The sequence below is a fragment of the Meleagris gallopavo genome, chromosome 1 (assembly GCF_905368555.1).
Source record: "Meleagris gallopavo chromosome 1, MGAL_WU_HG_1.1, whole genome shotgun sequence".
Lineage (NCBI taxonomy): Eukaryota > Metazoa > Chordata > Aves > Galliformes > Phasianidae > Meleagris > Meleagris gallopavo.
Window position 1 is genome coordinate 113,530,367 of NC_139404.1, and position 25,507 is coordinate 113,555,873.

The window sequence follows — 25,507 nt, forward strand, 5'->3', positions numbered from 1 at the left end:
GCGCCGGGCTGGGACTGCGCGCTGCTCTGAGTCGTAAAGGGCAGCCGTAGGAGTGTAGAGCGTTACCTGTGCAGCGCCTAACTTGGTGCGGGAGCGAACTTCCCTAAAACACTTCAATGGGTATTACTTTCATGGAGTCCTTTCGTGTTAGCAGTCACCTTTCCTGGGTGGGCAGGGTCGGGAGGGCTTCCTTTGGGCTGCGCACCAGGTGATCTTAGTGGTATTTTCCAAAGATTGTGTCTTCTGATTCTTTGACCCTTACCTCGCCGTGTCCCTGCTCAGAGTGCTCAGAGCCCGCGGGTGCGTGGCTATGGGGTCTGATGCCCCGCAGTGAGGTGGCTTTGCTAGGAGCGGAGCGGCTGGGCTTTGCTGAGCGAATAGCTGGGTGGGCAGGTAGCAGCTGGAGGGCAGAGCCCCGCTGCCGAGCGGTCATCTTTGCCCGAGATGGAGCGTGTAAAATAAATGTTTAACATCGCGAGCGGTGAAAAAGACTTACTTTACAGTTCTCAGCAGTTGGTATTTGCCTTTCTCTGACTGCTCGTTTCCAGTGTCAGCGAGAAACTTAAATATGTATCGGTGCTTCCCTTCAGCAGCGCCATAAATCTGGCAAAAGCCAATAAAACATGCTGCAGTCAAATTCTTGCTGGAAAGATGCCTGATCCTTGGCTTAAATGGGAATAATCTCCGTGCTCAAATCAGTAGTCTCTAGATTTATAGATGAAAACAGTAGTCCTTTGTACGGCACAAAGGAGTGCCACCTTCTCGCACCACTAATACTTTCCATCGCAGTGCTGTGCTGTAGCCAGGGAATTAATGAAACCCTGTAAAAAAGACAGCTGTTAAGTCTTCTGGCAATCGCTGTCATCTGCTGCTGAAAACATTTCTGATTTTCAATGAGCAGCAGTGTCTGTGCATGCAAACACTTTGAAACGCATTTATGTTAGGTTAGTGAAAGCCAAGCAACTGTATCGTGTTTATTTTGGCTTTTTGACAGCAGTCATACAGTGGTTGTAATAACCTTTTATTTATCTTAAAGCCAAAAGGTGAGAGGTATTATACACTGCAATGTTAGAGACTGGATTATTCATTGCTTTATAAGACAGTACTTAATAAGCAGCTTGTTATTAAGTGTATATAAGTATCTGTTTATTGCCACCTGATGAAATTTCTTACTCTGTGCACATCTGCACACTTGCATATCTTGTTCATGTTCCGCTTTCAAATGAATACGTGAGAAACAGAAGAAGCACAGCAGGAGTTTAGAAAGGGCTGTGCAGTTCAGTCTAAAGTTCTAGACTCTGGAACTTTGCAATGAATAAACGAGAGTACCTGAATCTTACATATATGCAAAAAAAATAGAATGAGTGCAATCAGGATGAGTTAAAGAGATCTGTGAATGGTTACAACTTGTGTGAGGATGTTTTAGCGACTGTGCAACATTGTCTACTCTCCCCGCTGCTGGTGTTGCTCACTGGTAATGTAAAATGTGGGAAGAGAAAATAACCGTGTTTTGTCTAGACTGATGAAGCTGTAGCAACAGAATGTAATTCAGTTTGTGTGCTGTTTGGACTATCATCTCTCAGTTTCAGGTTTGCAGTCCTGTGTGTGGTTAGCTCTTCCAAAAGTGACGAGAGATGAATGTCTGTGCTTTTTGCAAGAACAGAGAGGTTACAAGGGCACAGTGTGACAGAATTGCCCACGTAAAAATTATCCTTGCTAATATGATGTAATTATCTTTTAATGAAGTGGCCCTGCTGCTCCCAAAGGATGTGTTAAGCAAGGACCGCGCTTTCATCCCCCTGACTTACTGGTGTATTTAGTGTGCTAGTCACACCAGCACCTAGGTGTCACCATTATCCAGCACTGCTCCTCTCATTTTCAGGCCCACTTTTAATTTCCTTTTCACCTTTGCAACTTTGCAAGTCAGGTGAGGAAGAGGAAAACAAGCCCCATGAGCCCTTAGTTGGGCACATCTCACCAGGCTCCAGCTGCTGCTGGTCAGAGGACTCGTGCTTCCCCTGTCCCTCTGCATCCCCCTGACTCGCAGGCTGCAAAGGGCCCTGCTCACCGGAGTTTGAAACTCTGGCAGACCTTGTGCTGCGGCTCTATTAAGGATGCTACAGCGTTCCCAGGCTTGGTGGAGACTGTGGGAACTGCTGAGCTGGTGCTTCCCTTCAGGCAGACAGAGCCTCCCCCTGCCCGGCCCCCAGCTCATGGTCAGATAGCCTTTGGAAGCAGTGGAGAGGCTCGCAGAGAGCAGGTGAGCTGCAATCTCACCTTCCTACTGCTTCTTGTGTGAACGAAGTAGCTGCAGCCCTTTTGTCTCCTGTGTGTCTGGAGCATTGCCCTGCCTCTTCACCTGCTCCAGCTCCAGGCCTCAGTTCTTTTCTGGGAAGAGCACCAGGACGAAGGGTGGGAACACTGGAGAAAGGCACCCATCCCACCAGCTCAGCCCTTGGGATGTGTGGGTGAAGTGAGTGAAATTGCTCATTGTAAAATGGGCATCCCTAGGCGAATTATTTTAGGCAGTCGTGATGTAAGAGCATTCTGTGTAGTCATTTGAGGTATCTGGCAGTAAAAATGTATGAAAACAGTCCAACATTTCTTTGGCAACGGAAATTTTATTTACAGTGTCTTAGGAAGATTGGTTATGTATTTTCTGGATGGTTAATAAGTGACATAAGCTTACACCGTGCACATTAATTTCACTGATATCTGATTAAGCTTTACCATAAAAAAAAAAAAATGAAAGTACAAAAAAAATACTTGTCCTCGTGGTGGTGATGAGTGATTAACCATAACATTTTCTGAATCTTAAATGACTCTCTTGTTCTTCTATTCAACATAGGCAATAAGATTCCGGGTGCTGTATAGGTACATCATTGCCACATGCTCAGAGTGGCTTTAAAATACTGTAATGGGGAATCAGTGCCTTTGAAAGCTCCCAGGCCAAAAGCTGTGGATCCCCAAATGGCCTAGTTCATCCACAAAACAATCTGGAGCTGACAAACTAAATTCACAGGGAAAATTAGGCAATTAGTTTCAGAGGTTTTTTGCGACTGCATACCTCAGTTCTTACTCTCCTCTTTGCTACATGCTTTGGCACAGAAGCCAAGGATACACTTGCTGTCGGGATACCTCAGAAGCACTGCGCATGGCATTTGAGATAAACCCAACAAACCCAAAGTCCCTGGGTTGTTGCCCTATGCCAGCCCCCACTGAGAGGAGCGCCTGTGTGCAGCTCTGAACTCAGTCCTGCAGCGCTCCCCGGCTGGGCCCACCAGGCTGCTGCCAGGGAACCGCTGGTCTGGAACGAACACTGAGAACTAGCAAACAGCAGGCACAGCTCTGCGGGCCTGAGTGTTGGTCTGCTGCTGCTGCCCGCTTACCTGAATCATGAGGTCTCTCTGTCAACAGAGTAATTTGGCAGTGAATATGTTCTCTTGTTCTTTTCCGTTGGGCTGCTATTGTACATTGGAGGGGGCAAACGGTAACCAAATTTGGGGGGGGGGTTCAGTGCGTAAATGAAACTTTTTCTTAAAAAACGCATTTTAGCAGAATGCGCAGTAAGCTGCTGGTAGTGCAGAACTTCCTTGTGCCAGACATCTTAGAAAATTTGGGAACTTAGGTGCAGTGTTATCTTGTTGGCAACTCTGTGTCTGTGGTCATCAAACTGTAAGCTCAGATGATCGAAGGTGATTGCAGCAACCTCGCTTTGCAACATTCATATTTTCCCAGAGCAAAGACCGGGACGGCTGCTGCAGCTCTGACGTCCTCTCCCCTTTCTCACTACCTTCAGCCACTGCAGGAGGGGGGTACTGAGGCTGATGAGTTGAGGCTTCTTTAGCATCGTGTGCTCAGTTCAGATGCCATTCCTGCATTTTTGCTTATGGTTACTCCTTTCATTCTTCCTTGTAATTTTAGAGCAAAACGTGGAGTTATTATATACATTTAGCTAGTGAGTGCACAGACGTTGCTGGGCCAGTGAAGTATTCACATGTTTCAAGTAAATAGCCTGTCTTCTAAGACCAAAATGAAATCTTGCTAAGAAAAGACTTCACTATTCTCTTTCCCTGCAGCAGTGGTAGTGCTGAAGTGTTGCATGGAGAGCTGCACCCCTAAGCTGTGCCTATGGAGGTGCACTTGGGATCACCACTTGCCCCCCTGCTCTCTGTTACATTAATTTTACATGCACTGTTTGCTGTACAGGAGCACTCAGTTTGCTTGCTGGGTCGCAATTTGGAGCTGAAAGGTGCATGCTTCCAGAACACTAAAGCACTGCGGATCAGACCTCACTCTTCTGAGCCTTTCCTTCCCAACACTGTATGTGCGTTGGACCCAGGATGTCTGTTCTTTAAGTATAGGAACTGCAAATGTGGTTGCTAGCAATTGTACATTTCAGAATTTTCATCAAGTGTAGTCATGGGTTGTCTTTCAGCAGAGCTGAATTCTGTGTGACCAAGACTTCCCTGGCTATAGAACAGATAAGGAGAATTTTCTTTCAAGTTTCTCATGTTAATGGAAACGAGATCACATTAGCTACGCTGTCATTAAAAAAAATCTTAAAATGTGTAGCCTTGGGAGACGTGAGCTGCTACTGCACTCACTAACACTTCATGTAGTTGGCTCTCTCACACTGTCTTCTGGCAGCAAAGCTGAAGGCTGTGAGCTTCCATGCAGAGATGGTCCCATTTACATTCTAGTCATCGTGCAGGGTTTCGTAACCCCATTTGGGTTTTTCCTGGCTTCCATATAGCTCTGCCTCTTGAAAATTCACAGAGGCCCTAGGATAAGGGAGACAGCCCAAAACACTACATTATCTGAATGCTCACTGTATTTGTAATATTAGCAGAACTTTTAATTTTGCTTCCTGAGCCCATGCTTCAATACAGCAGTCCAAATGGACATCTGGTTGAAAGAAGACATGCCTGCTGCTGGTTAATTCCCTCCTGCAAGAGCTCAGGCTGCTGGCAGTGTTCTGGCACAGCACTGGGATGCACACTGTGCAAGGGAACAGAAAGAGAAATTCCATTTTATTAACTTTTATGTTTTTTATTGTAGCCATGAGACGCAGACAACCTGCTGGGATCATCCCAAAATGACTGAGCTCTACCAGTCTTTAGGTAAGACACTTCTACCAGTTGTTGCTGTTTTTTCCCAATCAGAGGAATTGTTAAGACAAAGATTTCAAGAAGTAGTGAACCAAAATCAATTTAAAGCAAGAAGCTGTGATTTTATTGAGATTAAATTTTCTGCAAACAACTGTGTAAGGCATAATGATTTATTTCAAAGTGGAAAAATTAATATATCAGTGTGGTCGGAATGTGCACTGTATTTACTAAGTAATTTTGCTGCATTGTTGCAAACTTACTTAAAGACTGCAATAGAAATGGAAAAAGAAAAAAGAAAAAAGAAATCGTGAATCTTTTCACTGTTTTACAAAAGGCAGATGAAAAATCAAACCAAGCTGCTATTAATGTTGACTTTTGGGTGGTAGAAAGCCAGTGGAAGCAATTTGACAAACTGCATTGCCACTGCTTTATTTTTAAAGCACTCAATGCTCAGAACGCATGGCAGCTGTCATGATGTCATTTTGAATACTGAAATTGCACACTTATTATGACTTCAGATGTGCCTCCCTGGTGGGCTTTTGTGTTGGGTTTTTCCGTTTGTTTTTAAAATTTTTTAGCAGCATTGGATTTTAGTAACAGAAGCACATCTATGAGATACAATAGGTCAATGTATGCTCTAGTATAGGCTGCTTGGTAGACCATTTAATAGCTAACTATTTGCTTTTAATGGTCCTGTTAATAAGTAATAGAGGATATAATAAAAATTAAGCTATTTCTCTAAAAGAAATATCAGTCAATATGCTGCATTCAAGGAGGAGGTTATGTCTGTATAGTGCAAGTACATAAACCGGCTTTTCAACAGGCCAGCTTTAGTACTAAGGCAGTCAAGTCTAGCACTCAGTGCAGGCTTATTTACTGTGGTGAAAAATAGCTTAAATTATCTTCTGCTTAAGTCTGTGCTGGCATAATTAGACTGTTTTCAGTAGATGAACTGGTATATTTCAAGCTAACTCAGATATCTCTGTAGTGCCCTGATGTAAAAGTATACCTAAGCTATTTTAGAAACACTATATGATGAAGTAGAATGAAAGTGTGAATGTTTTTTCCTTGTAGTATTAACACTATCGCAGCAATTTGTTTAAAAATTAACTGAAAGACAGATCTGTATATCAGAAAGGAATAGAAGACGTGTAAGTTCAGCCTAACAAAATGCAAAAGCAGACAAGTGTTGACTTGCTATTTAATTATAACATATTGCCCGGTTTGCCTCTTTTATCATTCTGCTCTGAAAGTGAGGGGTTTAAAGGATTCAGGACAAATAGCAGTTGTGCATGCTGACATCTCTTTAATACAGGTAGATCCTCAAACAGTTGCCTGTTAATTGAACCACACTCCAACTCTAGCTCACTTTGATCCAGAGATAACATGATATCTCTGATACTGTTGCAGGTCAGACCTGAAGTCCTGTTGAAACTGCTTTTCTTCTGAGATTTCTTTCTGGTATTTCAATTACAGTAGTCTGAAATAATCAAGAAGTCAAGAGGTAGCTCTTTGCGAGGGGAAAAAGTCTCCTGGTGGGTTCAGGTCAACAGTTCAAATGATGTGTGACTGTTGAAGTCAGGTTGCATTTAGTTTAACTGAGATTTTTTCACGGTAAGTATCACCTGGATGTCAAGATTTGAAGACATTCTCATTGCTTATTGCACAAAGAAGGGACGTGTTTAGGCAGATTTTCTCTCTTTTTTTTTTCTTCTGTTTTGAAGAGAAAGAAATGTCCATTAGGGCAATAGTTCTTTGTGGCTAATCATACTTCTTGTTTTGAGCTGGGACCAAATGCTCATTAACATGGAAGCAACACTGATTTTAGCATTGTATGTGTAATAGGTGTTCTTATTACTACACTTAGGTGTCTGTACATGTGTACAAAACAGGTTAAACAAACTGATTCTTTGTGCACTGCCACATAGGATAAAGCTTTGGAAAAAGTGCGACTGAATAACCTACCATTTTATTTTATTTTTGAATTGGGTATATTCATCATTGCCTAACTCTCATATAAATTGCATGATACAAGCATAACCCGTTTAGTCTTGAATGGAAGCCTTGATGTGTTTTCAGTGCTTTTCTTTGCCTCAGGTCAAAACGGTAATAATGGGATGTTTCAAGTCTTTTCAGACTGTTCAGTAATACTTTATCTGAAAAGATATTATTAAAGTCGATTTTGTATTGCATACTCATTAGATCCTATTATTTTTCCCCACTGTAGGATCCAAATTTTGCTTCTTATTCATGTGAAGAAGCTAGTAAGGAGCTTAGTATGTGTGCATTTTAAAAATCTGGTAGAAAACATGAATTGTACAATCCAGGTAAATGCAAAAAGTGAGACCGACGACATCAATGCTGTCAAGAATGTTTATTTCCATTTTCCAGCCCTTACACTTAGCCTGTAGGGAGCAATTGAGCGATGAGATGGAGCTTTCTGTACATCCCAGTTTCTGACAGATGTGCTGGCTTTCTGTAAATTCACTACACTTTAATTGATTCCAGTGTGTTGTAATTTGGTAGGGAATCTTTGTCTAATTTAAATTCTTCCAAATTACTGAAAGCTTAATTTTTTTTGTAAGCAAATGAGGAAGACGCAACTAGGAGCAAGACAAGACTTTTTGTAAAAGGAGAAGTAATGTTAGTTTTATTCTTCACATATCCACCTCACACACCTAGAAATTGCCACAGCACGTTTTGCTGAAATGGATGAATTCCAAGCTTCAAACTTATTTTCCTCATCTTTGTTTTTAGGGGCTTGGGTGTTTGTTAAATGAAAGTAAATTGCTGTACCTGATCGGGTTGTCAGTCCAGCAGTCCTGTATCCTGTCTCCAGTACGGACTGCATGAGCAAGAGTCTGCTGGAAGAAATTACAAAATAATCTGCCCACAAAGGAAGGTTTCTCAGATTCTCTTCATGCTCATTTGCTGAAACAAAGATACTCTTAATAACTGTAAAATACTTCATTTGAAAATTAGCGTGCATTTCAGAAATTTGTAACTGTTTGTTCTTTCAACATAAGCTTTTCCTTTTAAGAAGCTGAAATGCTTTCTCTGGACTGCTTCTCTTTATTATTTCAACAACGTAGCAATTTTGTCAGTTTTAATGAAGCATCTATTGCTGACTCAAGTTTGGCAATTTCACTCTTCATTTAAAGTTATGCTTACTTACAGTTACATAACGAACCGTCAACATTAAATGACATAACTGTTGTTTAATGGTCAAATGGAATTGGCGACAGGTAATTGCAGTGATGACCTTAGCTGTATCGTTTAATTTATCTACCAGATGTTGATACAGATTGACTAGTTATGTAAATGAAGAACATGGTGAAAAAACAAATGCTGAAATAGGAGAGGTAGTAAAAATCAGTGATGTGTGAGTCTCTGAGGTTCAGCTCCTGATAGTTCCCCCCAGTTTGTGCAATGCTGTTATGAACCACTCTCTTTTTCTAACTTCATTCTGGAAGTCTTCAAAGTACCCAGGACTGCTCCAGTTGCCTTTCTTTCCAAGAGCAGTTCCCCCGCAGCAAGTCTTCTTTCTACTGTTCTTTTACAGCCCCCTTACAAATTTTCTCGTCCTTTGTGATGGCTCCAGGGCATCCCTGAAATGAGAATTTGCATTATTTTGTTGTTCCGGAGAATTCAAGGACCTTTGAGACGAGAAGAACTGAAATCAAAGTAGACTGTGATTGCTTTTTTTATTCTTTTTTTAGTTTATCTTCTGAGAGTGATGATTTAATTGCAGACAGCTTAGCTGTGGATGATAACTTTTTGCCTTTAAGCTGAAAATGACTCTAACCTCTGTAGCAGTGGCCCAGGAGAGCTTGGTCTGCTATACCATACTGTTAGTGTCCCCTTCCTCCAGCCTTCCTATGGGATGACAGGATGAGTTTCCTCAGTGTCTCTGCAAACAGTAATTGCAGTCAGGATGCATCTGTTTCTCTCTCCTAATTCCCCAAGGTAAGACAAGAGGGTGGAAAAAAATCCACCCACACCCTTGCAGACTCCAGTGCACTGCAGCTAGTGACAGCTTTCCATTTAATTTGGAGTGTGAAGGAGGCGGTTCTCCATGGTGTATTTGGAAGAAGTGTCTCATTTGCTTAGCACAGGATGAGAGAATGCTGGGAGGTACTCTGAACCTCCGGCTGAATTTCAGCAGAAGCTGCTGTGTTGATCTTATGACTGGCTACTCCATAAAGCAGGGTGAGCTACTAGCAATCAGTGACCAAGGAGGATAAACATTACTGCCCTTTTCAGATTGTGCATTTTGACTTGTCCTGCTGAAGAGCTGCCTGAAGAGGTTAAACTGTTCTTTGCCATTAAAAAAAATCCTCTACTTATTTACCACAGAGCTATTACACTATGTGTTGCTTTTCTCTGAGATTTTATTCATATTCAACTAATTGATTTGCATGTTTGTATACTAAGGAGACATACATGTCACAAATCAATTACGTGATTTTACCAAAATCCAAAGAGATGGTACATACAGTCTTCTTTAAAATGTTGTTTATCCACTGATACCACTGATAATCAGAATCTACATACTATTATTTTTTTTTTTTCCTGGGAAAAGAGGATTACTTGGGCTCTAACCGTTGGGTAGTTGTCGGACCTAGAGTATGTCATCTTTGTAAAGTATGTGGCTGCATTCTTTGCAAACATGCAGTCAGTACACGTAGCTATGGCGGAGAAGCCATAATTTGCTGATGAGCTACCAGTGGTAGGGATCATTGTGTTTCAAGGACCTCGTGTCTCTTGACAATTAAGCCATAGGTATATTAGCAGTGAAGGAGGAAATGAAAGAGAGTGAGCAAACTAACGTTCTATTGTGGAACAGTTAGCCATATGGGAATGTTTTGCTCAGGAGTATTACTTTCTTGGCTTGCAAATGAATAACATTCCTTAATAATTTTGAAGTTGGTTGTTTGCTGTTTATTTATTTCCCTATTTTATTAAGACTAGAGCTCAGCTAGTATAGAGGAAGAATTGCTGACCTGACTGCAAACTGACTACATTCCAACTCCCTAATGGGATATAACCCAGGTGAACATCATATCCTTTCTTACAATTTTGGTGAAGAAAAACCATCACAAAATAAAAATAAATTTCCCTAGGCCCTGTCATCTGATCACGTAACTGGGAGGCTGATACATGCTGTGATGTTCATCCACTTCTTGGTGTAGATGCAGTCAGTACCACTTCAGTGCCCTGAATGCCTTCCACTTATTAATTAATTTGCAGACAAACTGTTGAATGTTCTACTTTGTGGGGTTTTTATAACACATCCTGCCCTATGACTTCATGGACGGTGGTTAAGCTGTTTGTGTCTGTATATGTAACAGCACTGCTACTGTTATTTATCCTCAAAGCAGTGTAAGTGATAGCATTAATTATTGTTATAGCGAGTCAATGGCTAGAACTCAAATGATATTAAGCAATGTTTCTTTGATTAATTTCTTTCCTTTATCCATTTGTCGTGCCTACATCTTTAAATCACAATTCCTACAGAGGTGATATATGTCATTGTAAGCATCATCACTATAAGATTTACATAGGGGTTTTGGGCAGCAGGAAGATAATCAGCACTCTAATCAGTTGGTCAGGCAATCACAGCTAGATTGAACTGGTTAAGATGAAACTTCCTGGGAAGTCAGGGTGCTATTACATACAGTCTGATGAAAAATGTGTAGGTTTAGTGGCTGGTAGTGGGATTATAATTCATTAAGGATTGTACTATAAACTCTTTTTAAGTTTGCTAGGTATGCATTGTCAGAGACGACAATGACGTGTAATTAATTCCCAAAATAGCTTATTCAGCGCTAGCATTTTATTTATAAACATCTATTGGAATATGTCACAAGCTATGATGAAATACTACTTTCAGATTTTGAAGTGTATTGATGTAGGTCCACATTTTTTTTCCTTGCAAATGTGAAATCAAAACAAAAACCCTGTAAATCTTGCCAAATTAAGATTAGGATTTGATGAGCATGGCCAAATGAGTATATGACTTGATGAGATCTAATTTATTTTGGTGAAGTTAATTTTGAACTTAACAATTTTAACTCTTGAGATGGTAGTTATCGCCTGAAGCATGTAACTATTCTTTTCAGTTTGGTGACATCCAGGAAGTGAAAAACTCGCTGTCCATAAATCAAGAGAAATGACTGTGCTGTTCAATTAAAAATCCAATAGAAAGTGATTGTAATAATGTTCACAGTAATATAGAAAAGTGATCTTTGTAAACTAAAAAGAAGGTGGTGTCCAGGTAGAAAGGACTTGAGAGATGCCGTGTGTGTGAGACCAGGAGGTAGTCTGGCCTCTCCCAGATTTTTTAAACATTGAGTCAGATTAGCTGAATTAGAGGGCAATACATGGTCAAATGGAACATCCCAGTCATTCAGCACTAATGGCTTTTTAAGAATACCTGTGGAAAGCAATTCACTTAAAACACATTACTTAAGATGTATAATAATCAAAGCAAATACCCCTCCAAATTGGACACCACATCACTTATTAAATGTGGTCTTTTTAAAAAAACTCATTGCTCTTCAATTTTTTTTATTACTTTTAAATGCTTGCTGTCTTACGTCATGTGATAAAAGGATCAAGAACATAAAGATTTGTTTTTACTGATAAGGATTTGTTTTTACCGTTAATACTATATTCATATCTCAGTGTAGAATCTGGAATTTAGTATGGGCGAATTAAAATCAAGATTCTGCAACTTCTTATTTGTTGATACTGTGTCAGTAGCAAGTGGGATGCTCCGGCAGGTGGTTCAAATTTACGATGTAAATCATGGACCACTTCTCAACTGAGTGATTTTTACCTGATTAGCCACTGTCAAAAGGTTCTGCTGTACGTAATTATGCTGTTTCTCAATTCTGTAGAAATACAGCCTTGAAAAATGTGTTGATGATGCTGTTTTAGCTCTTTTGAGGAAAAGCATAGCCTTTACATTTTGAGATTTCTCTCAACTTGCGGAATTATGCAGAAGAGGTTAATTGGATAAGATTAATTGGATTAATTGTCTGATTGTTTTTCAACAATTGCTCTGATTTTAATTCTTCCTATCAACAATTTGAAGTCTTTTTCCTTAAAGCTACTTGTGTAAGGAACACGAGTTCCTGTGGAATAACTCAAGGCACTTCATAGTGCCTGATGGAGGAAATCAGTTTTCTAGATACCTTTCTCCCTTCCGCATTAGATGCTGCGGAATAAGTGGGGGAGCTTAACCTGTCTGTAATGAGAAGAAGAAAGCAGCAAAAGAAGATTTCCTAATTTCAAGGGTCATTTGTACTTAAACACTTGGAACCCTTTCAAAGAAGTGAGAGGGGTGTGTTAGGAGCTGAGGAAGATCTTGGGACGAGCTTACTACTGTGTAGATGAGAATTGTTCATTGTTGCTAAGGCCTCAGCATCTGCCTTGTCTTACAGGTCTTCTGTAGCATAATCCTCTGTCTTCTCCCCCATAAGCATTTATATACTCCTTTGAAGAGAGAGTTCGTTCATGGCTGAGTGGTGGAGAGCCACTCTTCCTCATCCCTCCTGGGTGTAAGTACTAGTGTCACCAAATACTGCAGTGCGACCTTTTCCTTGGTCTGTTTGTTTCCAGGGGGCAGGTGACCTTTTCCACTATGTGATTATTTCGGAATGCAAAAGCACATTATGTTCTTGAGCATCTACGTTTTTTTGATGTGTGAAAGTTACCTTTCAAGCAGTGAGGACTAGGACTGGAGTTGCAGTATTGTAAAAAAAACCTGCAAAGGTCTCGTGTACTCCTAGGGCTTTTTAGACCTCTGATCACCTCGTTTGGAATATGAGACTGTGCACATTTCCTAGGTGTTGGAGGAAAGGCTGGAAAAAAGCGTACTTGGTATAATTAGCTTTTCTACCTGCTCAGAGGTGGCAAAAACTTGTTGGATTCAACACTTAGTGGCTCCTAACTTTTTGCTAATCTGTTTGGGAGTGGAAAGCATCCAATTTTTTTTCCCTCGGGACCCAAGAAGGAAAAAAACATGGGAAAGGATGAGCTGCTAATGTTTTTACAAAACCTTGGAAGATTGCTGCTGCTTGTGCCTCATTCCTCCCTCTCCACACGTTCCCAGCAGTTATATCTGGCTGGCAGCCAAGCAGTGCCTTATGCTGCCTTACTCTGGGTTTCCTTCATTGCTGTTAATGGTGACGTTACGACTAACGATAGCAAGCACAGCTACCAAGCCGCATTGCTTGGCAGTCTGATGTTGTACATTTCATTTAACTGGAGTCATACACCAGCAAGAAAAGCATATTGATCCCGATTAGAGGAGAGCTGGGCTTCCCCTCTCTGTTCTGTGAAGCAGTGCATTCTTCCCAGCAGTAGCTTGGGTAGAGAAAAAGCACCACCAGCAGTTTCATAGAAATACAGTGTAAAAAGAAGCTAATTATAAAGATCAGGAGACAGAGTAAAAAGGTATCAAAATAAAGGAGTTCAGAGCAAGGTGCATATGGAGTTCCTTAAGCAAAGAATCACGGAGTGACATATTGACTTAGGTTGGAAAGGGTCTTAAAAACCATCTAATTCCAATCTCCTGCTCTGGACAGGGACACCTTCCACTAGATCAGCCTGCCCAAAACTGTGTCCAACCTGGCCTTCAGCACTTCAGGGATGGGCATCCACAGCTGCTTCTTTGCAACCTGTTCCAGTGCTTCACAAACCTCATCATGAACTAGTATTCCCAAGTCCTTCTCCTCAGGGCAGCTGTTAGTTTGTTCTCCAACCAGTCTGTTTGCACTTGGGGTTGCCCTGACTTGGGAACAGGACACTGGACTTAGCCTTATTGAACTTCTTGAGGTTCATTGTTAGGTGCTGGCCCCCTCACTATGAGGACTAGCCACCTCTGCCTTGATTGATCACCAAGATGATGAAGGGACTGGAGCACCTCTCCTGTGAAGAGAGGCTTAATGAGCTGGGACCGTCCAACCTGCAGGAGCCTCAGGAGTGATATTAAGAATGTGAGTAAATACCTGAAGGGACAGAGCAATAAAGATAAAAAAAAGCTGTCTTTGGTGGTGTCCACTGCCAAGACAAGAGACTCCATCTGAAGATCAGGAAGTATTTCTGCGCTTTACAGGTGATGGAGCACTGGCACGGGTTGCCCAGAGATGTTGTGCAATGTCTTCCTTGGAGATCTGCAGAAACCACCTGAATGTGTTGCTGGGCAGCCTGCTTTGGATGGCCGTGCTGAAGCAAGGATCCCTTCCAACCCCAGCCATGATGTGATTCTGTGACCATTCACTGTATTGCCCTCTCCAATGATCAGTCTTCCTTCATTTGCAGACAAAGTCAGAATTCAAATTCTTGTCTTAGAGTTATAAAATGCTGTTACACTTGTCTTTCAGGAGCCATAAAACCACTAATTATTGGCCTTTTTTTTTTTTTTTTTTGTTAAATTTAACATAGTTAGAGTATAATATGTGTAGTTGAAATGGAATAAGAGGCAGATGAAAGGTACAAACATAACAGGGTTGAGAGTGAGGTCAGAGAAGGCATTTAAAGGACTCCCAAATTTTAAACGAAAGTGCTAAAATCCAAGGCAAAGATGTGATATGGTGTGGCAGTGATATCGTAAAAGGCTGTCCACACATAATCAGAGAGTCATCCAGGTGGTTGTGGCTAACAAGGACAGAAGGTGGACAGTTGACATAACAACAAAAACTGGGCATGGATTAATGCCGGTAAGGGAAGGTGTGAGCAGAGGCACCCTGCAGCTACATGGCCTCAGCATTTAAAACTAAGTGATAACATTGCTACTGCTTTCCTAGACTCTGCCATAAGGCCTATGAAAATAGCTCTAGATATTGTTTCTTGGTCATTTACAACAGATGCTTCTTGGCAGAAGTGTCATTATGGTTGATAAGAAATTCAGAATGTGTTAAATGTAAGAAAAAATAGATGTGAACTACAGCATTTTGAAGATTAAATGTCCTCATGGATAGTACCCGCTGCCTTGATTAAGGTCTGCAGGATGTGTATATATTTGCTAATACTTCAAAAAATGTAAATAATAAGCACAGAAGGTTTTTTCAGAATACACAATTAAAATTTAGGGAAGATTTATTCATTTTGCCATAATCTAATATATATGAGCTTCCAATCCAATTAATTTTGACTAGTCTTACTTTTAACAAATAAAATTGCTGCAATTTGGGATTTTTTATTTCTTTCCCAGAGTGCAAGTGTAGCCTTGCAACAAGAGTACAAAATGTAACTGAAGGCACAGTGTGTTTGCAAGGGACTGCTTTATTAATTTCCCTTAAAGACAAATTAAGTTACTTTATTTTAATTGCACGCTTTATTCCACACATTAAGGCTTCTGGACCTGTCAGGGTAATTGTGAGAGGGTGAGCTGGCAGGAACAGTGCCCAGGAGAACTGCCCATTAAAAAGGTGTATGGAAGTGTGCAAAGAAAAAGAAATGCTGCACAAAGCTGAAAGTTCCCCTTCTGCTGTAAGACATGTTTTAGAAGCACTTCCCAGCCTTTATTAAGGTATTAAAAATTACTGAATTGTCAGACCTCAAATTACTCATTTGGAATAGCTTAATTAAAATTTGTGTAATTGAGACTATATTCCCTCTGCTGCCTATACCTGCACAGCATTGTAAATGATGCTGGGATAGTTATACCCAAACTACCCAACTGCAAACACCTTTACAGCACTTCAGTGCCATTCTCGTATTTGCCCTGCTTTTTGTAATATTCTCTCTCAAAGAGCCTGCAAGGCTTGGAGATATCTTAGTGATTAGGCCAAATGGACCTCTGTTCTGAGCCAGTGTCATTGCTTTTTGTGTGCTTTTTGTATTTATAGAGGAGTTTACATTTTCAAAATGCTGCCTAATCATTAACTCCGTAGGCCCACAGATTTCGTCAGCAGTTGTAAACTAAACCCATTCAGCAGCGTTGCTGGATGCTGAAACCTGTCAGCACACAGGGCCCATGTCGGCCTGCATGGGCTGTTAAGTGTCACAGTGGTTGCACTGGGAGCAGCCTGGAGTGCTCATGGGCTGGGTGGCTGTGCCCAGGAGGCAGCTAAAGCTGGGGGTGCCTCTTGACTGGGTGAAGTTACCAGCTTGCAGCTGTATTTGGTTTAAGTATCTGTTGATCTGTTCTCCTGAACAAAAGCCCTTTGCAGGAGTGGGGTACTTGCTTCTACACCTTGGGCTGGCTTCTGAATTGTGCAAGCAGTGGCCTACCTGCAGCGTGGTTCTGGTGTGCCAGGCTTACTTGTAACTGAGCTGGCTGTGGCACTGGCAGGAATGCAGCTGTGCTAGATCTGACCTCACTCTTAGTAAATTTATTTCGTTCTTTTTTTAAATGGGTTTACCCAAAGCTGCTTTCAGCAGAAGCCAGGGACTAGATCATAGTACACACATCATCTTCAGTCTGGTTCCACAGGCAGATGGAAGAGAGAGATGCAAATCCAGATCCAGTTTCCGGGTCGGATTAGGTCCAAGACACATTTTGTTTGAAATCCCTCCTTTCTTTTCAGTCTTGTCTAGCATTTACTACTTAGGCTGCTGAGCAGTTGCTGCATCTTGCTGGGGGCAAGTATTGAGCAATGTTCACATAGCCTTGACCAAGCCTGCCCTGTGCCAGGAGATTTATCTGCTTAGCATATTGCTGTTTGAGTACATGGCCGCCTTCTCTCTGCAGTGTCCTGAGAACCCGTGGGCACAAAGCTCCTTCTGAAACAAGGGCTCTTGCTGATGATCTGGTTTTGTGAGCCACGTGAGGAGGTTGCAGTGAAACTGGACCTAGGTCACTTGTGTTCTTCGACCTGATCTCTGCAGTTTCTATGGGGGGTCATAGAAGTTTACCTTGCTGGCTCCCTGCTGGGAGCTGTGTTCCTCTCAGGACATGCTGGTGTCTGTTTAGGTTGGGAAGCACAAACGTTGCATTGTTTTTTTCGAGTCTCAGCCATAGCTGAGAGTTGCCTACATTTTTCCGTGCAGGGCTCTTTGCTTCTGGCTGCCTGCAAACAATCTGTATGTGTGTCTCAGGCAGGGAAAGAGGCAGGAGATCTGGAGCCTTATCTCTTGAAGTACCTACCCTGGAAAGGCTGTGGTATTTTCAGACAACCCTGCTGCAATTGCTGCTTGTGTCCTTTCATACTCTTAAGTTCAGCACCTTTGAAAGAATGGAAGTAAGCCTCTAGGACTTGCTAATTTTCTTTTGAAACATTGATTGCCAAGGTTTGAGTGCATTTGTTCAGTGAAATATGGTTTCTAACATAGCATTTTTTGCCCTGTTCTTTGAACCACTGATTGTAATGTTTGAGTTCAGGTGAACAACGTCATTATGAGTCTGGTTATTTCTAAGATACAAAGCTAATCTCTTTTTCTGATATTTTTCCCCAACAGCGGACCTGAACAATGTCAGGTTCTCAGCATACAGAACTGCCATGAAGCTCCGCAGGCTGCAGAAAGCTCTCTGCTGTAAGTACCTGCCTGTGTGGCACCAGCTGCCAGGAAAACTTCAGTACCAAGCCATGACTTTATTCACATCTTCCAGAAGTAGAAAAACACTTTCTCCACTCCCCCCAGGCGCTCCCCAGTGTATGGAAACTTCTCACCTGAGGCATCTCCTGATGCCATTACTTTGCACCTTCCTAGCAAGCCAAAAGTACAAGACACTTACGAAACAAAACAATAGATCAGGAACAAAATGAACATTCCCTACATATTCCTCATCTTTTCACTCTTAAGCCTTTTCACTCTTCATATCTTAATATATTTTCTCTTTGCTCATTGCCAAAGGCACATCCCATGTCAGCCACATGCAGCTCAACTTACAAGCAGAATTGTTCTGTAATAAGAACAGAAGGAAAAACTGTGCCAGAGCTGGAACTGTTAATAGTTTGTTAGGTTGAATCCTGAACCCTGGGGGATTGCTGCCTTTCGGTGAGATCATCACCATAAGCATTTAGCTTCATTTCGACCCAGCTTTTGGCTGTGTTCAGAAGTCTCTAGTCAGTCCTGCCGTAATGACGCGCATGCATGATCTGACATTGTAGTTCTTGCAACTGGTATATCATTTACTGCCTGTCACTTCAGTTAATGTTTCTGCTTCAGCTTCTTGTAATCCAATGGCTAAATAATTTGCTCATAGTTTTCTTGATAGACCAATCAGTTACAAAAGCAAAGAGTTTGCTAGGAAGTACAGTTTGGAGGGTTACTAAAATATTTTAACGTTGACTACGTTTGGCATTTAATTACAGGGTTAAATTTCTGACACAGTTGCAAATGTCTCAACTGCTGATTTATCTCAAGTTTGGATTTGTGCTCACATGTTTTCTGGAACTGAGTCAAACCTCGAGGTTATTGAGCATGTATACTTTTAGACTTTTAAGGATGGGTGAATTCCACTAATGAACAATCTCTAGATCTATTTAAAAAAAAAAAAAAAGTTTTTTTTTTTTTTAAACCACAAAATTAAGCAGTGAAAATTCTTGTAAAGTAATTAAAGATTTCAGCATGGACGCAGTGACAAAGATTGAATTTTGATAGCAGACAATCAGAATTCCAAACATATTTTAATGACAGTTGTGGAGAGCTGGCATAAAGAAACAGGAATAATATACAGTGAAAAGTATTCATAATGAGTGCAGCACTGAAGTAATGAAGAAAATTCTTGAATTATGAGTTTCTGTAGCTGGCAGTGCACAAGCGTAGCAGGCAGGTTGAAAGTGCAAAACTTTGCATCCTGTTTTATCTGTAATTAGTTTTATTCTACCCCTGTACAGTTCTCCACTCATCTTGGGCTTTACAGAGAAGAACTGTAATTATGCACTGAAATCAGTTTGTCTTTCCAGGTTACACTTAGATAGGTTTTCTGAGAGTGGATGTTATCGAAAACAAGCAGCGGCGCTTACGCTGAATACTTTAGCACATTCTTCACTCTTGTAACTAAGGAGAAGTATTTAAGGAATTTGGTTAACAGTCTTTGTTCTTGCAAATATTTTTGCTTGGAGACACTATTCTCGTGTTTGTGTATTCTGTGTTTGCAGTGTCACTTGTGAACTCCTTTTGATTTGATTAAAAAAAAAACTAATTACAAAATTCTTTTTCTGCAATTTGGCACCAGAAGAAATAGAGCACAGTGTTAGGTTTAGGACTCCTACACATAGCCCCAAATTCCTGATTTCTACCTGCAGTAGTTGCTACTTTGAGCTCCCACTTTTTATTTCAGCCTTAAAATTGCAGGAGTTTGAAAACTATCTATGTACATATATTCTTTTCTGCAAACTGCATAAAAGGCACAGCAGTGTTACCTTCTGAGGAGTGTTTTCAAACACTGAAGGTGTGAGTACAAGAAAAATCCGTAGGAGTGAAAAAGCAGCCTATATTTCTAAGTTACAAGATTACAAACATTTTTAAACATGAACTGTATTTAGATTTGTGTTCAAAAATAACTTCAGTTTGTAAATCGGCCCTATGAATTTTAAGACACTAGGATGTTAAGGATAATAATAGGAAAAGGTAATCCTTAACAAATAAATGCTTGTGTATTGTGTTACTTTAGGAGAATGTAACTTTAGGAGAGTGAGATTCTATCATTCCAGCCTTCAAAGTTATTGTGGGCACGCCAAGTTAACTATTGCACTGTTAACTGTTTGTTGGGGTTTTTTTTTAATGTACGGTTTCCTTTGATAATCACATCAAAGCACATTGACTTTCTTGCTTTGCTGCTTTTAAAGGTCTGATCTTTAAGTGCAAACCACATCTGAACATTGTAAAGTCAATAAAATGTGATGTGTCCACAAAAGTTTCTTGGAGATGCAATGAAAGAAAATACTCAAGGTCTTCTGTTAGTTGTTTTTTTTTTCTTTTAATTTTATACAGGCTACATTAAATATATATTTTTAATGTATCAGCCAACAGCATCAGGTTACTAAGAAATGATCTTGAATTCTGAGAGCATCATTAATGCTTTTTTATCACCAGCCATATGTTGAGTTTTGTCAACCTCCTTAGCACACCTTGTCCTGCCTGTTAAATTGTCTCTTTTGGCCTTCAGCTGGTTGGTCATTTGAGGTCATATTTTATCCTTTTTCTGTATTCTAGCCACAAGCTGACCTAACTGTAGACATACTTACTCTTGCCTTTAAGGCCAAAGGAATATTTATATACATTACTTGGAATTCAAAATAAGCTAGAAGGTACAGTTCACTCAAATTTTGGAGTCAGTTTCAGAATTTTAAATAGAAAAGAAGAGTGACAACCCATTAAATTTACAAAACATGAAGTGATCAAAGATTTGTAAATCACTGGATGTCCGTGAATATGCAACTCTTCGACATGTGTTTGGGCTAGCCTCCAATCAGTGTTTACTTGGTGCTTGCTCCCAGAAAATAAATACACCAATTACTGATTCTGAAGAGGCCTCCAACACGTTCCTTTAAACGTGGTGAGGAAGAGACAGGAGGAATTTACCTTGCTGAAGTCCAGAGCCACCCTCCTCCTGAAAAGAAGTCCCCTAAAGCGGAGCTTGGTAGCAAACATTTCTCGCTTATGTTAAGATGGACATGCATTATTAAATTCATGATAGGATAGGCGGCTGAGGAAGAGGCAGGGCAAAGGGCTTTTCAGAAGTTTCTGCTTATTAGCAGGAAAAGCTTTCACAAAATGGAATGACCCATGTTTAGCAGTAGCTGATGTATAATTAAGCTGCCACCCAGATGCCTGAGGGGTTCATTTAATTACCATTGATTCACAGTCTCAAAGGAACTGAGAGTTCAGCCTAAAGCTCTGCATTAAAGGTACTGTGAAAGCATTGCTCTATTTTCAGTTCAGCTAATAAATTGCTAGAGGAAAGGTATCTAGCTATGACTCTTTGCAATGGATCTGATAAATATGCTTTTGCAGGGTATAACACTGACCTCAGAACAGCTATATTTTGTATGCTAGTAGGTTAAATATAATATTCCAAATATTTTTTTTTTAGAAACTATCCTTATGCTAATATGAAAAACCAAAAAATGTCATAATGTCCTGTGCATAAAACAACATATTCTAAGTTAAATCTCTTGGTACAGTATTAGGGGTAGCATTGTGGGCTTTCCATATTCACTCTAGCACTGTGTATCTCAGGCACCAGGATGAAATTTTCAGAAGCACTTTCAGGATTTAGCAGTAGATGTTCCTACTGATTTTCAGTGAAATTTCTGCTCCCAGAATTCTTTTGGCAGTTCCAGAATCACAGCATACTATCAATGCAACGTTACCAAGCAGCCCTGCGTGCAGCTGAGGTATTTTTCAAGGGGCCAGTTTAATCTTTGGTATTGTTCTAATATTCTCAAGTGTGAATTTGGCACACGTGCCCTTAAGCTGCATAAAGTTCTAAAAAAGGATTCCTGTAAGAGGTTCTGCATTTTGCCTACCAAGACTCAATAAAACACAGTTTTATTGCAGTGAGAGAAAAACAGGTCTTGCAATTGGGTCAGTTTATTTCCCAATTCTGTAACAAATTTTCAGGATGGTTTTTATGAGGTGCACTGAATTGTGCTGCACTTTGTGACTGCTCGTGGTATGTGTAGGGCTAGAAGCATCTGGGTTTTCATCTCCCCTTGCTCAGCCCCTAGAAGTTCTATGCAAGGATTTACAGAGGGTTTTCATGTCACAGCAGGAAGATCTGCTGCCCCAGATAGTCACATTTTTCTGATTCCTTTTGTTTCCAGCATCTCATAACTCTCTGATTTGGTGTCCTCCGAAGTATGAAATTGTTGATGTTATTATTCAGAAATTAAGAACATTTTTAAGAGCTGACGTTCTATTTTGCTGTGGACATCCAAATTTCAAAATACAACTGACTTAAACTGAAATAGAAATGAAGATTTTAAATGTCAGTAGCAGAAAAACTGTTTTGCATTGACTGATAGATATTAAATTTGCCTTACTGCATTATGTCATAAAGGTATTTACAAATTTAAACACTCATCAGAATTAAAGATTTAAAAATTCTATTAATAAATTTTGGAATCTTTTTTCCCATATTCTTGCTAGAGAAAAAGTAGCAGGGAAGTTGACCCCCCTTCCATTGTGATTTATTTGCATGGTCCTGGTGAAATTTGGTTCATTGAAGATTTCTTGACTTCTTGAGTGGTGCATTTCACAAAAGCTGAGCACTGTATATCGAGCACATCCAGTGAACGCAGTTGTCGAATAGTGCCTTATCTGTAGGAATATAAAACATGAAACACAGAATTTTTACTTACACAGGGGTTTATATAATATTCCCATACAATCTACTAGTGTAATGGGTACTTCACAGCTAAAAAAAAAAAAACATTTTATAAACACTGCTGTCTAAGACCACAGCTGAATAAACAGTGCACCTGTGGGAGTCTTGGAACCAGTCTTACACCTGACTTCCACAGAATATAAAATGTTCTCTGACCAGAATGTAAGCCAAGCAAACTGTTGTACCTGTATTTACATTTTGGATACTGATAGTACAACTACTATCTCTCTGCAGTCTTCATTGTGTTTCTTTATTTTAACAGTGGATCTCCTGAATCTGTCTGCTGCATGTGATGCCTTGGACCAGCACAACCTCAAGCAAAATGACCAGCCGATGGATATTCTGCAGATCATTAACTGCTTGACCACTATTTATGATCGACTGGAACAGGAGCACAATAACCTGGTCAATGTTCCTCTCTGCGTGGATATGTGCCTCAACTGGCTGCTGAATGTCTATGACACGTACGTATGGGTGCTGTAAACAGATTGCTCTGAAAAGCTTTCCCAGCATCACGAGGGAAAGGGGAAAGGGCATGAGCTGGCTGCCACATTATAAAATATGAATGGCTTGAAGCTAGAGAAATAGCAGTTGAAGTGAAAGTTTAGGAAGCATAATGGCTTAATAGCTGCATTTAGCTCAATCGATATAGCCCTTGATTAGGCCTGCAATATTAGATTTATTCATCTAAACAATGAGAGCTGGAAAACAGAACAGACTGCTGTGTTCAGAGCAATTCTAGGACTATATCTCCTCTGTTGGTCATAGCTTTGCATGGCTTTTTAAAATTTCTTTAGATAAAGCAATTCAAGAGAAGTATCAAGAAGCAACAGTATGATCAACATCGTATAGACTCTTGCATGTGTCTGTACTTCTGGATGCTAAACATTTTCAGAGCTGTCAGTTTTCTGTAGCTTTCAATCTATAATCCTTAGTCAAAGCTGGAAGAGCTTCATCTGTAATCTTATGCATTTACAACCCTTAGCAGTCAGGAGATACGAGAAATGCTTCATGTAAAATTTAATTTTAAAAAGTCTACTTTTAAGTGTAAATAGAGCCTATGTAAATAGAGCAATAAATATTTACCTTAATCAAATTAAAGATGTTCTATTCAATGGATTAGTGATGTTGTTCAGAATGCACAGATAAATACCAACACATGTTCTGCAAGCTAATTTTGGAATAAGCCATTCTTTTTGTATTTAGTGAATTTAGTGAAACAAGATGTCAGTGGAAGTCTTTATTTGTGTTTTTGTGTTTTTTTTTTAAGGTTCTTATCAGCTGCCTTCAGCCGGACATGCCCATTACTTTGGCAGAATAAAATTCATGTGTAGAAATGGAAGCACATGAAAAAATTATTGTATTCCATTGCCATTTTGAACTGTAGTAAAGTTCCGTAACATTATTCTTCCATCTGTCCTTTATCACAGCCCTGAAACTTCAGTGATCACCTGCACACAAAAGAAGTACACAATCTTTTCCTGCAAAATCATCTCTGACAAGACAGTTGCTTATATCATCATCTGCAGCAACTGCAGAATTCTGTGAAGTGGATTACGCAGATTACATTATATTTTTGTGCAGTGTACCAGTGGTAGGGAGTGGGGCTATGTTCATTTATCTGCTAAGCTTTATTTCTTTAATCTGCTTTGGGTTTCACTGAACTCCAGTTCATTTGAGTTATCATCTAATACAAATTACATGTATACAGAGATAGCCAACTGGTGAAAAACAAAAAAGACACAGTAGGGATGTTAATCCAGATCAGCCACTCTGGTGGCAGAGAGAGAAATGAAAGTCATTTCCCAGGCTGCTCCTAAGCTGGACCATCCAGTTTAGATTTGCTGTGTCCAGGCTAGCTTTCGTTATGAAGCACTCTGCTGAAAGTACAGCATTAGAAATTATAATTGGCTGCCTCCAGGCAATTCCCTAGGTATGCTAGGGAATTGTATATTGCAGGACTCGATGAAACACAGTTGTTTTATGTGTGAGGAAAGCTCCTAGCTGTTTTGCTGAAATTCAAGTTTGAATTATGCTGGTAGAGAGATGACCTTGGGGTTACTTGTGTTTAGCTTTCATTGTAAACTTAATAGGAAGAGATCAACTGAAGTGCATAGTAGCACTGGAGACATTTAATTCGATATACAGAATTTTTACTCTTCTTATAATTGAAAACTGTCATTTGTAAAGATACTAATCAAATTCAGTGCCAATGACTGATCTAATTATGGACACAGCTCTGCAAATCCAGCACGTATTCAGATTTGTTTTAATTGATCAGTCACTCATGCTCATTTGCAGTAGCATACTAAATTACTGGTTTGACTTGGGGGGGGGAGTAGAGTGAACTGAACAACTCACGGTTCGTGCAGGTTCCAATTTAATATGCCTTGCAGGGAAATAATAATTCTACATTCTTCTCCTGTATAATTTGCATGAGCCTGGTGTTCATCAGCGGGAATTTCTCAGGGCACAGATGATAATTAATTTGGAAAAGCTTTGAGGGAGAGGAGTAAAAGGAGCAGAGTGGGGAAAGCATAGGTAAGCAGCAAATGCTTATTCACGGTGAAAAGCACGAGATACTTAAAAAAAAAAAAGGCTGCACATTCTGAATTCTGCTTTGTTCACCATTTTCTGACTGCACCTTTTATAGGTGTTGCAGGGAACAGGCATAGGTAAATGAGCACTGTTGACTCTTGCAGTGCATTAATAGGATTAAAAGAAGGCATGCATCCTGGCTAATAGTGCAGCCTAGTGCATGGGTATGACATGCCTGTCCATTACTTAATGTATTTTCAGTGGTGTTCCTATTGGTGACACTTCAAAATTGTTGACAAGTCTGTGCTTCCAAAAGTCAAGTCTAGGTGTTAGCTTACTGTGTTGTGTATGTCTCATTTGCAATAGGTGTTATGTATTTGTAATGTTACGTGAGGTAAGTCTTAGCTGAAGCCAGCAATGGCGAGTAAATTGAGCTGAATTGGATCTATGAGAAAAGGGCTGAAGGTTTGTCTCTGCATTGCTTGCAGCATAGAGGGTGATATTCTTATTATACGCCCATCAAAAAGCAAAAGCAGTAGCACAGACACATCACAAACTGGTGTGAAAG

General features: G+C 40.3%; 1 protein-coding gene across 15 annotated transcripts in view; it reads left to right on the plus strand.

Moving 5' to 3' along the window:
* DMD (dystrophin) overlaps positions 1-25,507 on the plus strand; it is a 1,154,126-nt gene that overhangs the window by 1,071,900 nt on the left and 56,719 nt on the right. For all 15 annotated transcript variants that reach the window (XM_085210257.1, XM_085210277.1, XM_085210286.1 and 12 more), the window contains 3 exons: positions 5,062-5,123; positions 17,523-17,597; positions 22,664-22,865. In XM_085210257.1, the coding sequence (XP_085066383.1) occupies positions 5,062-5,123; positions 17,523-17,597; positions 22,664-22,865 (339 nt within the window). The remainder of the gene's footprint in view (positions 1-5,061; positions 5,124-17,522; positions 17,598-22,663; positions 22,866-25,507) is intronic.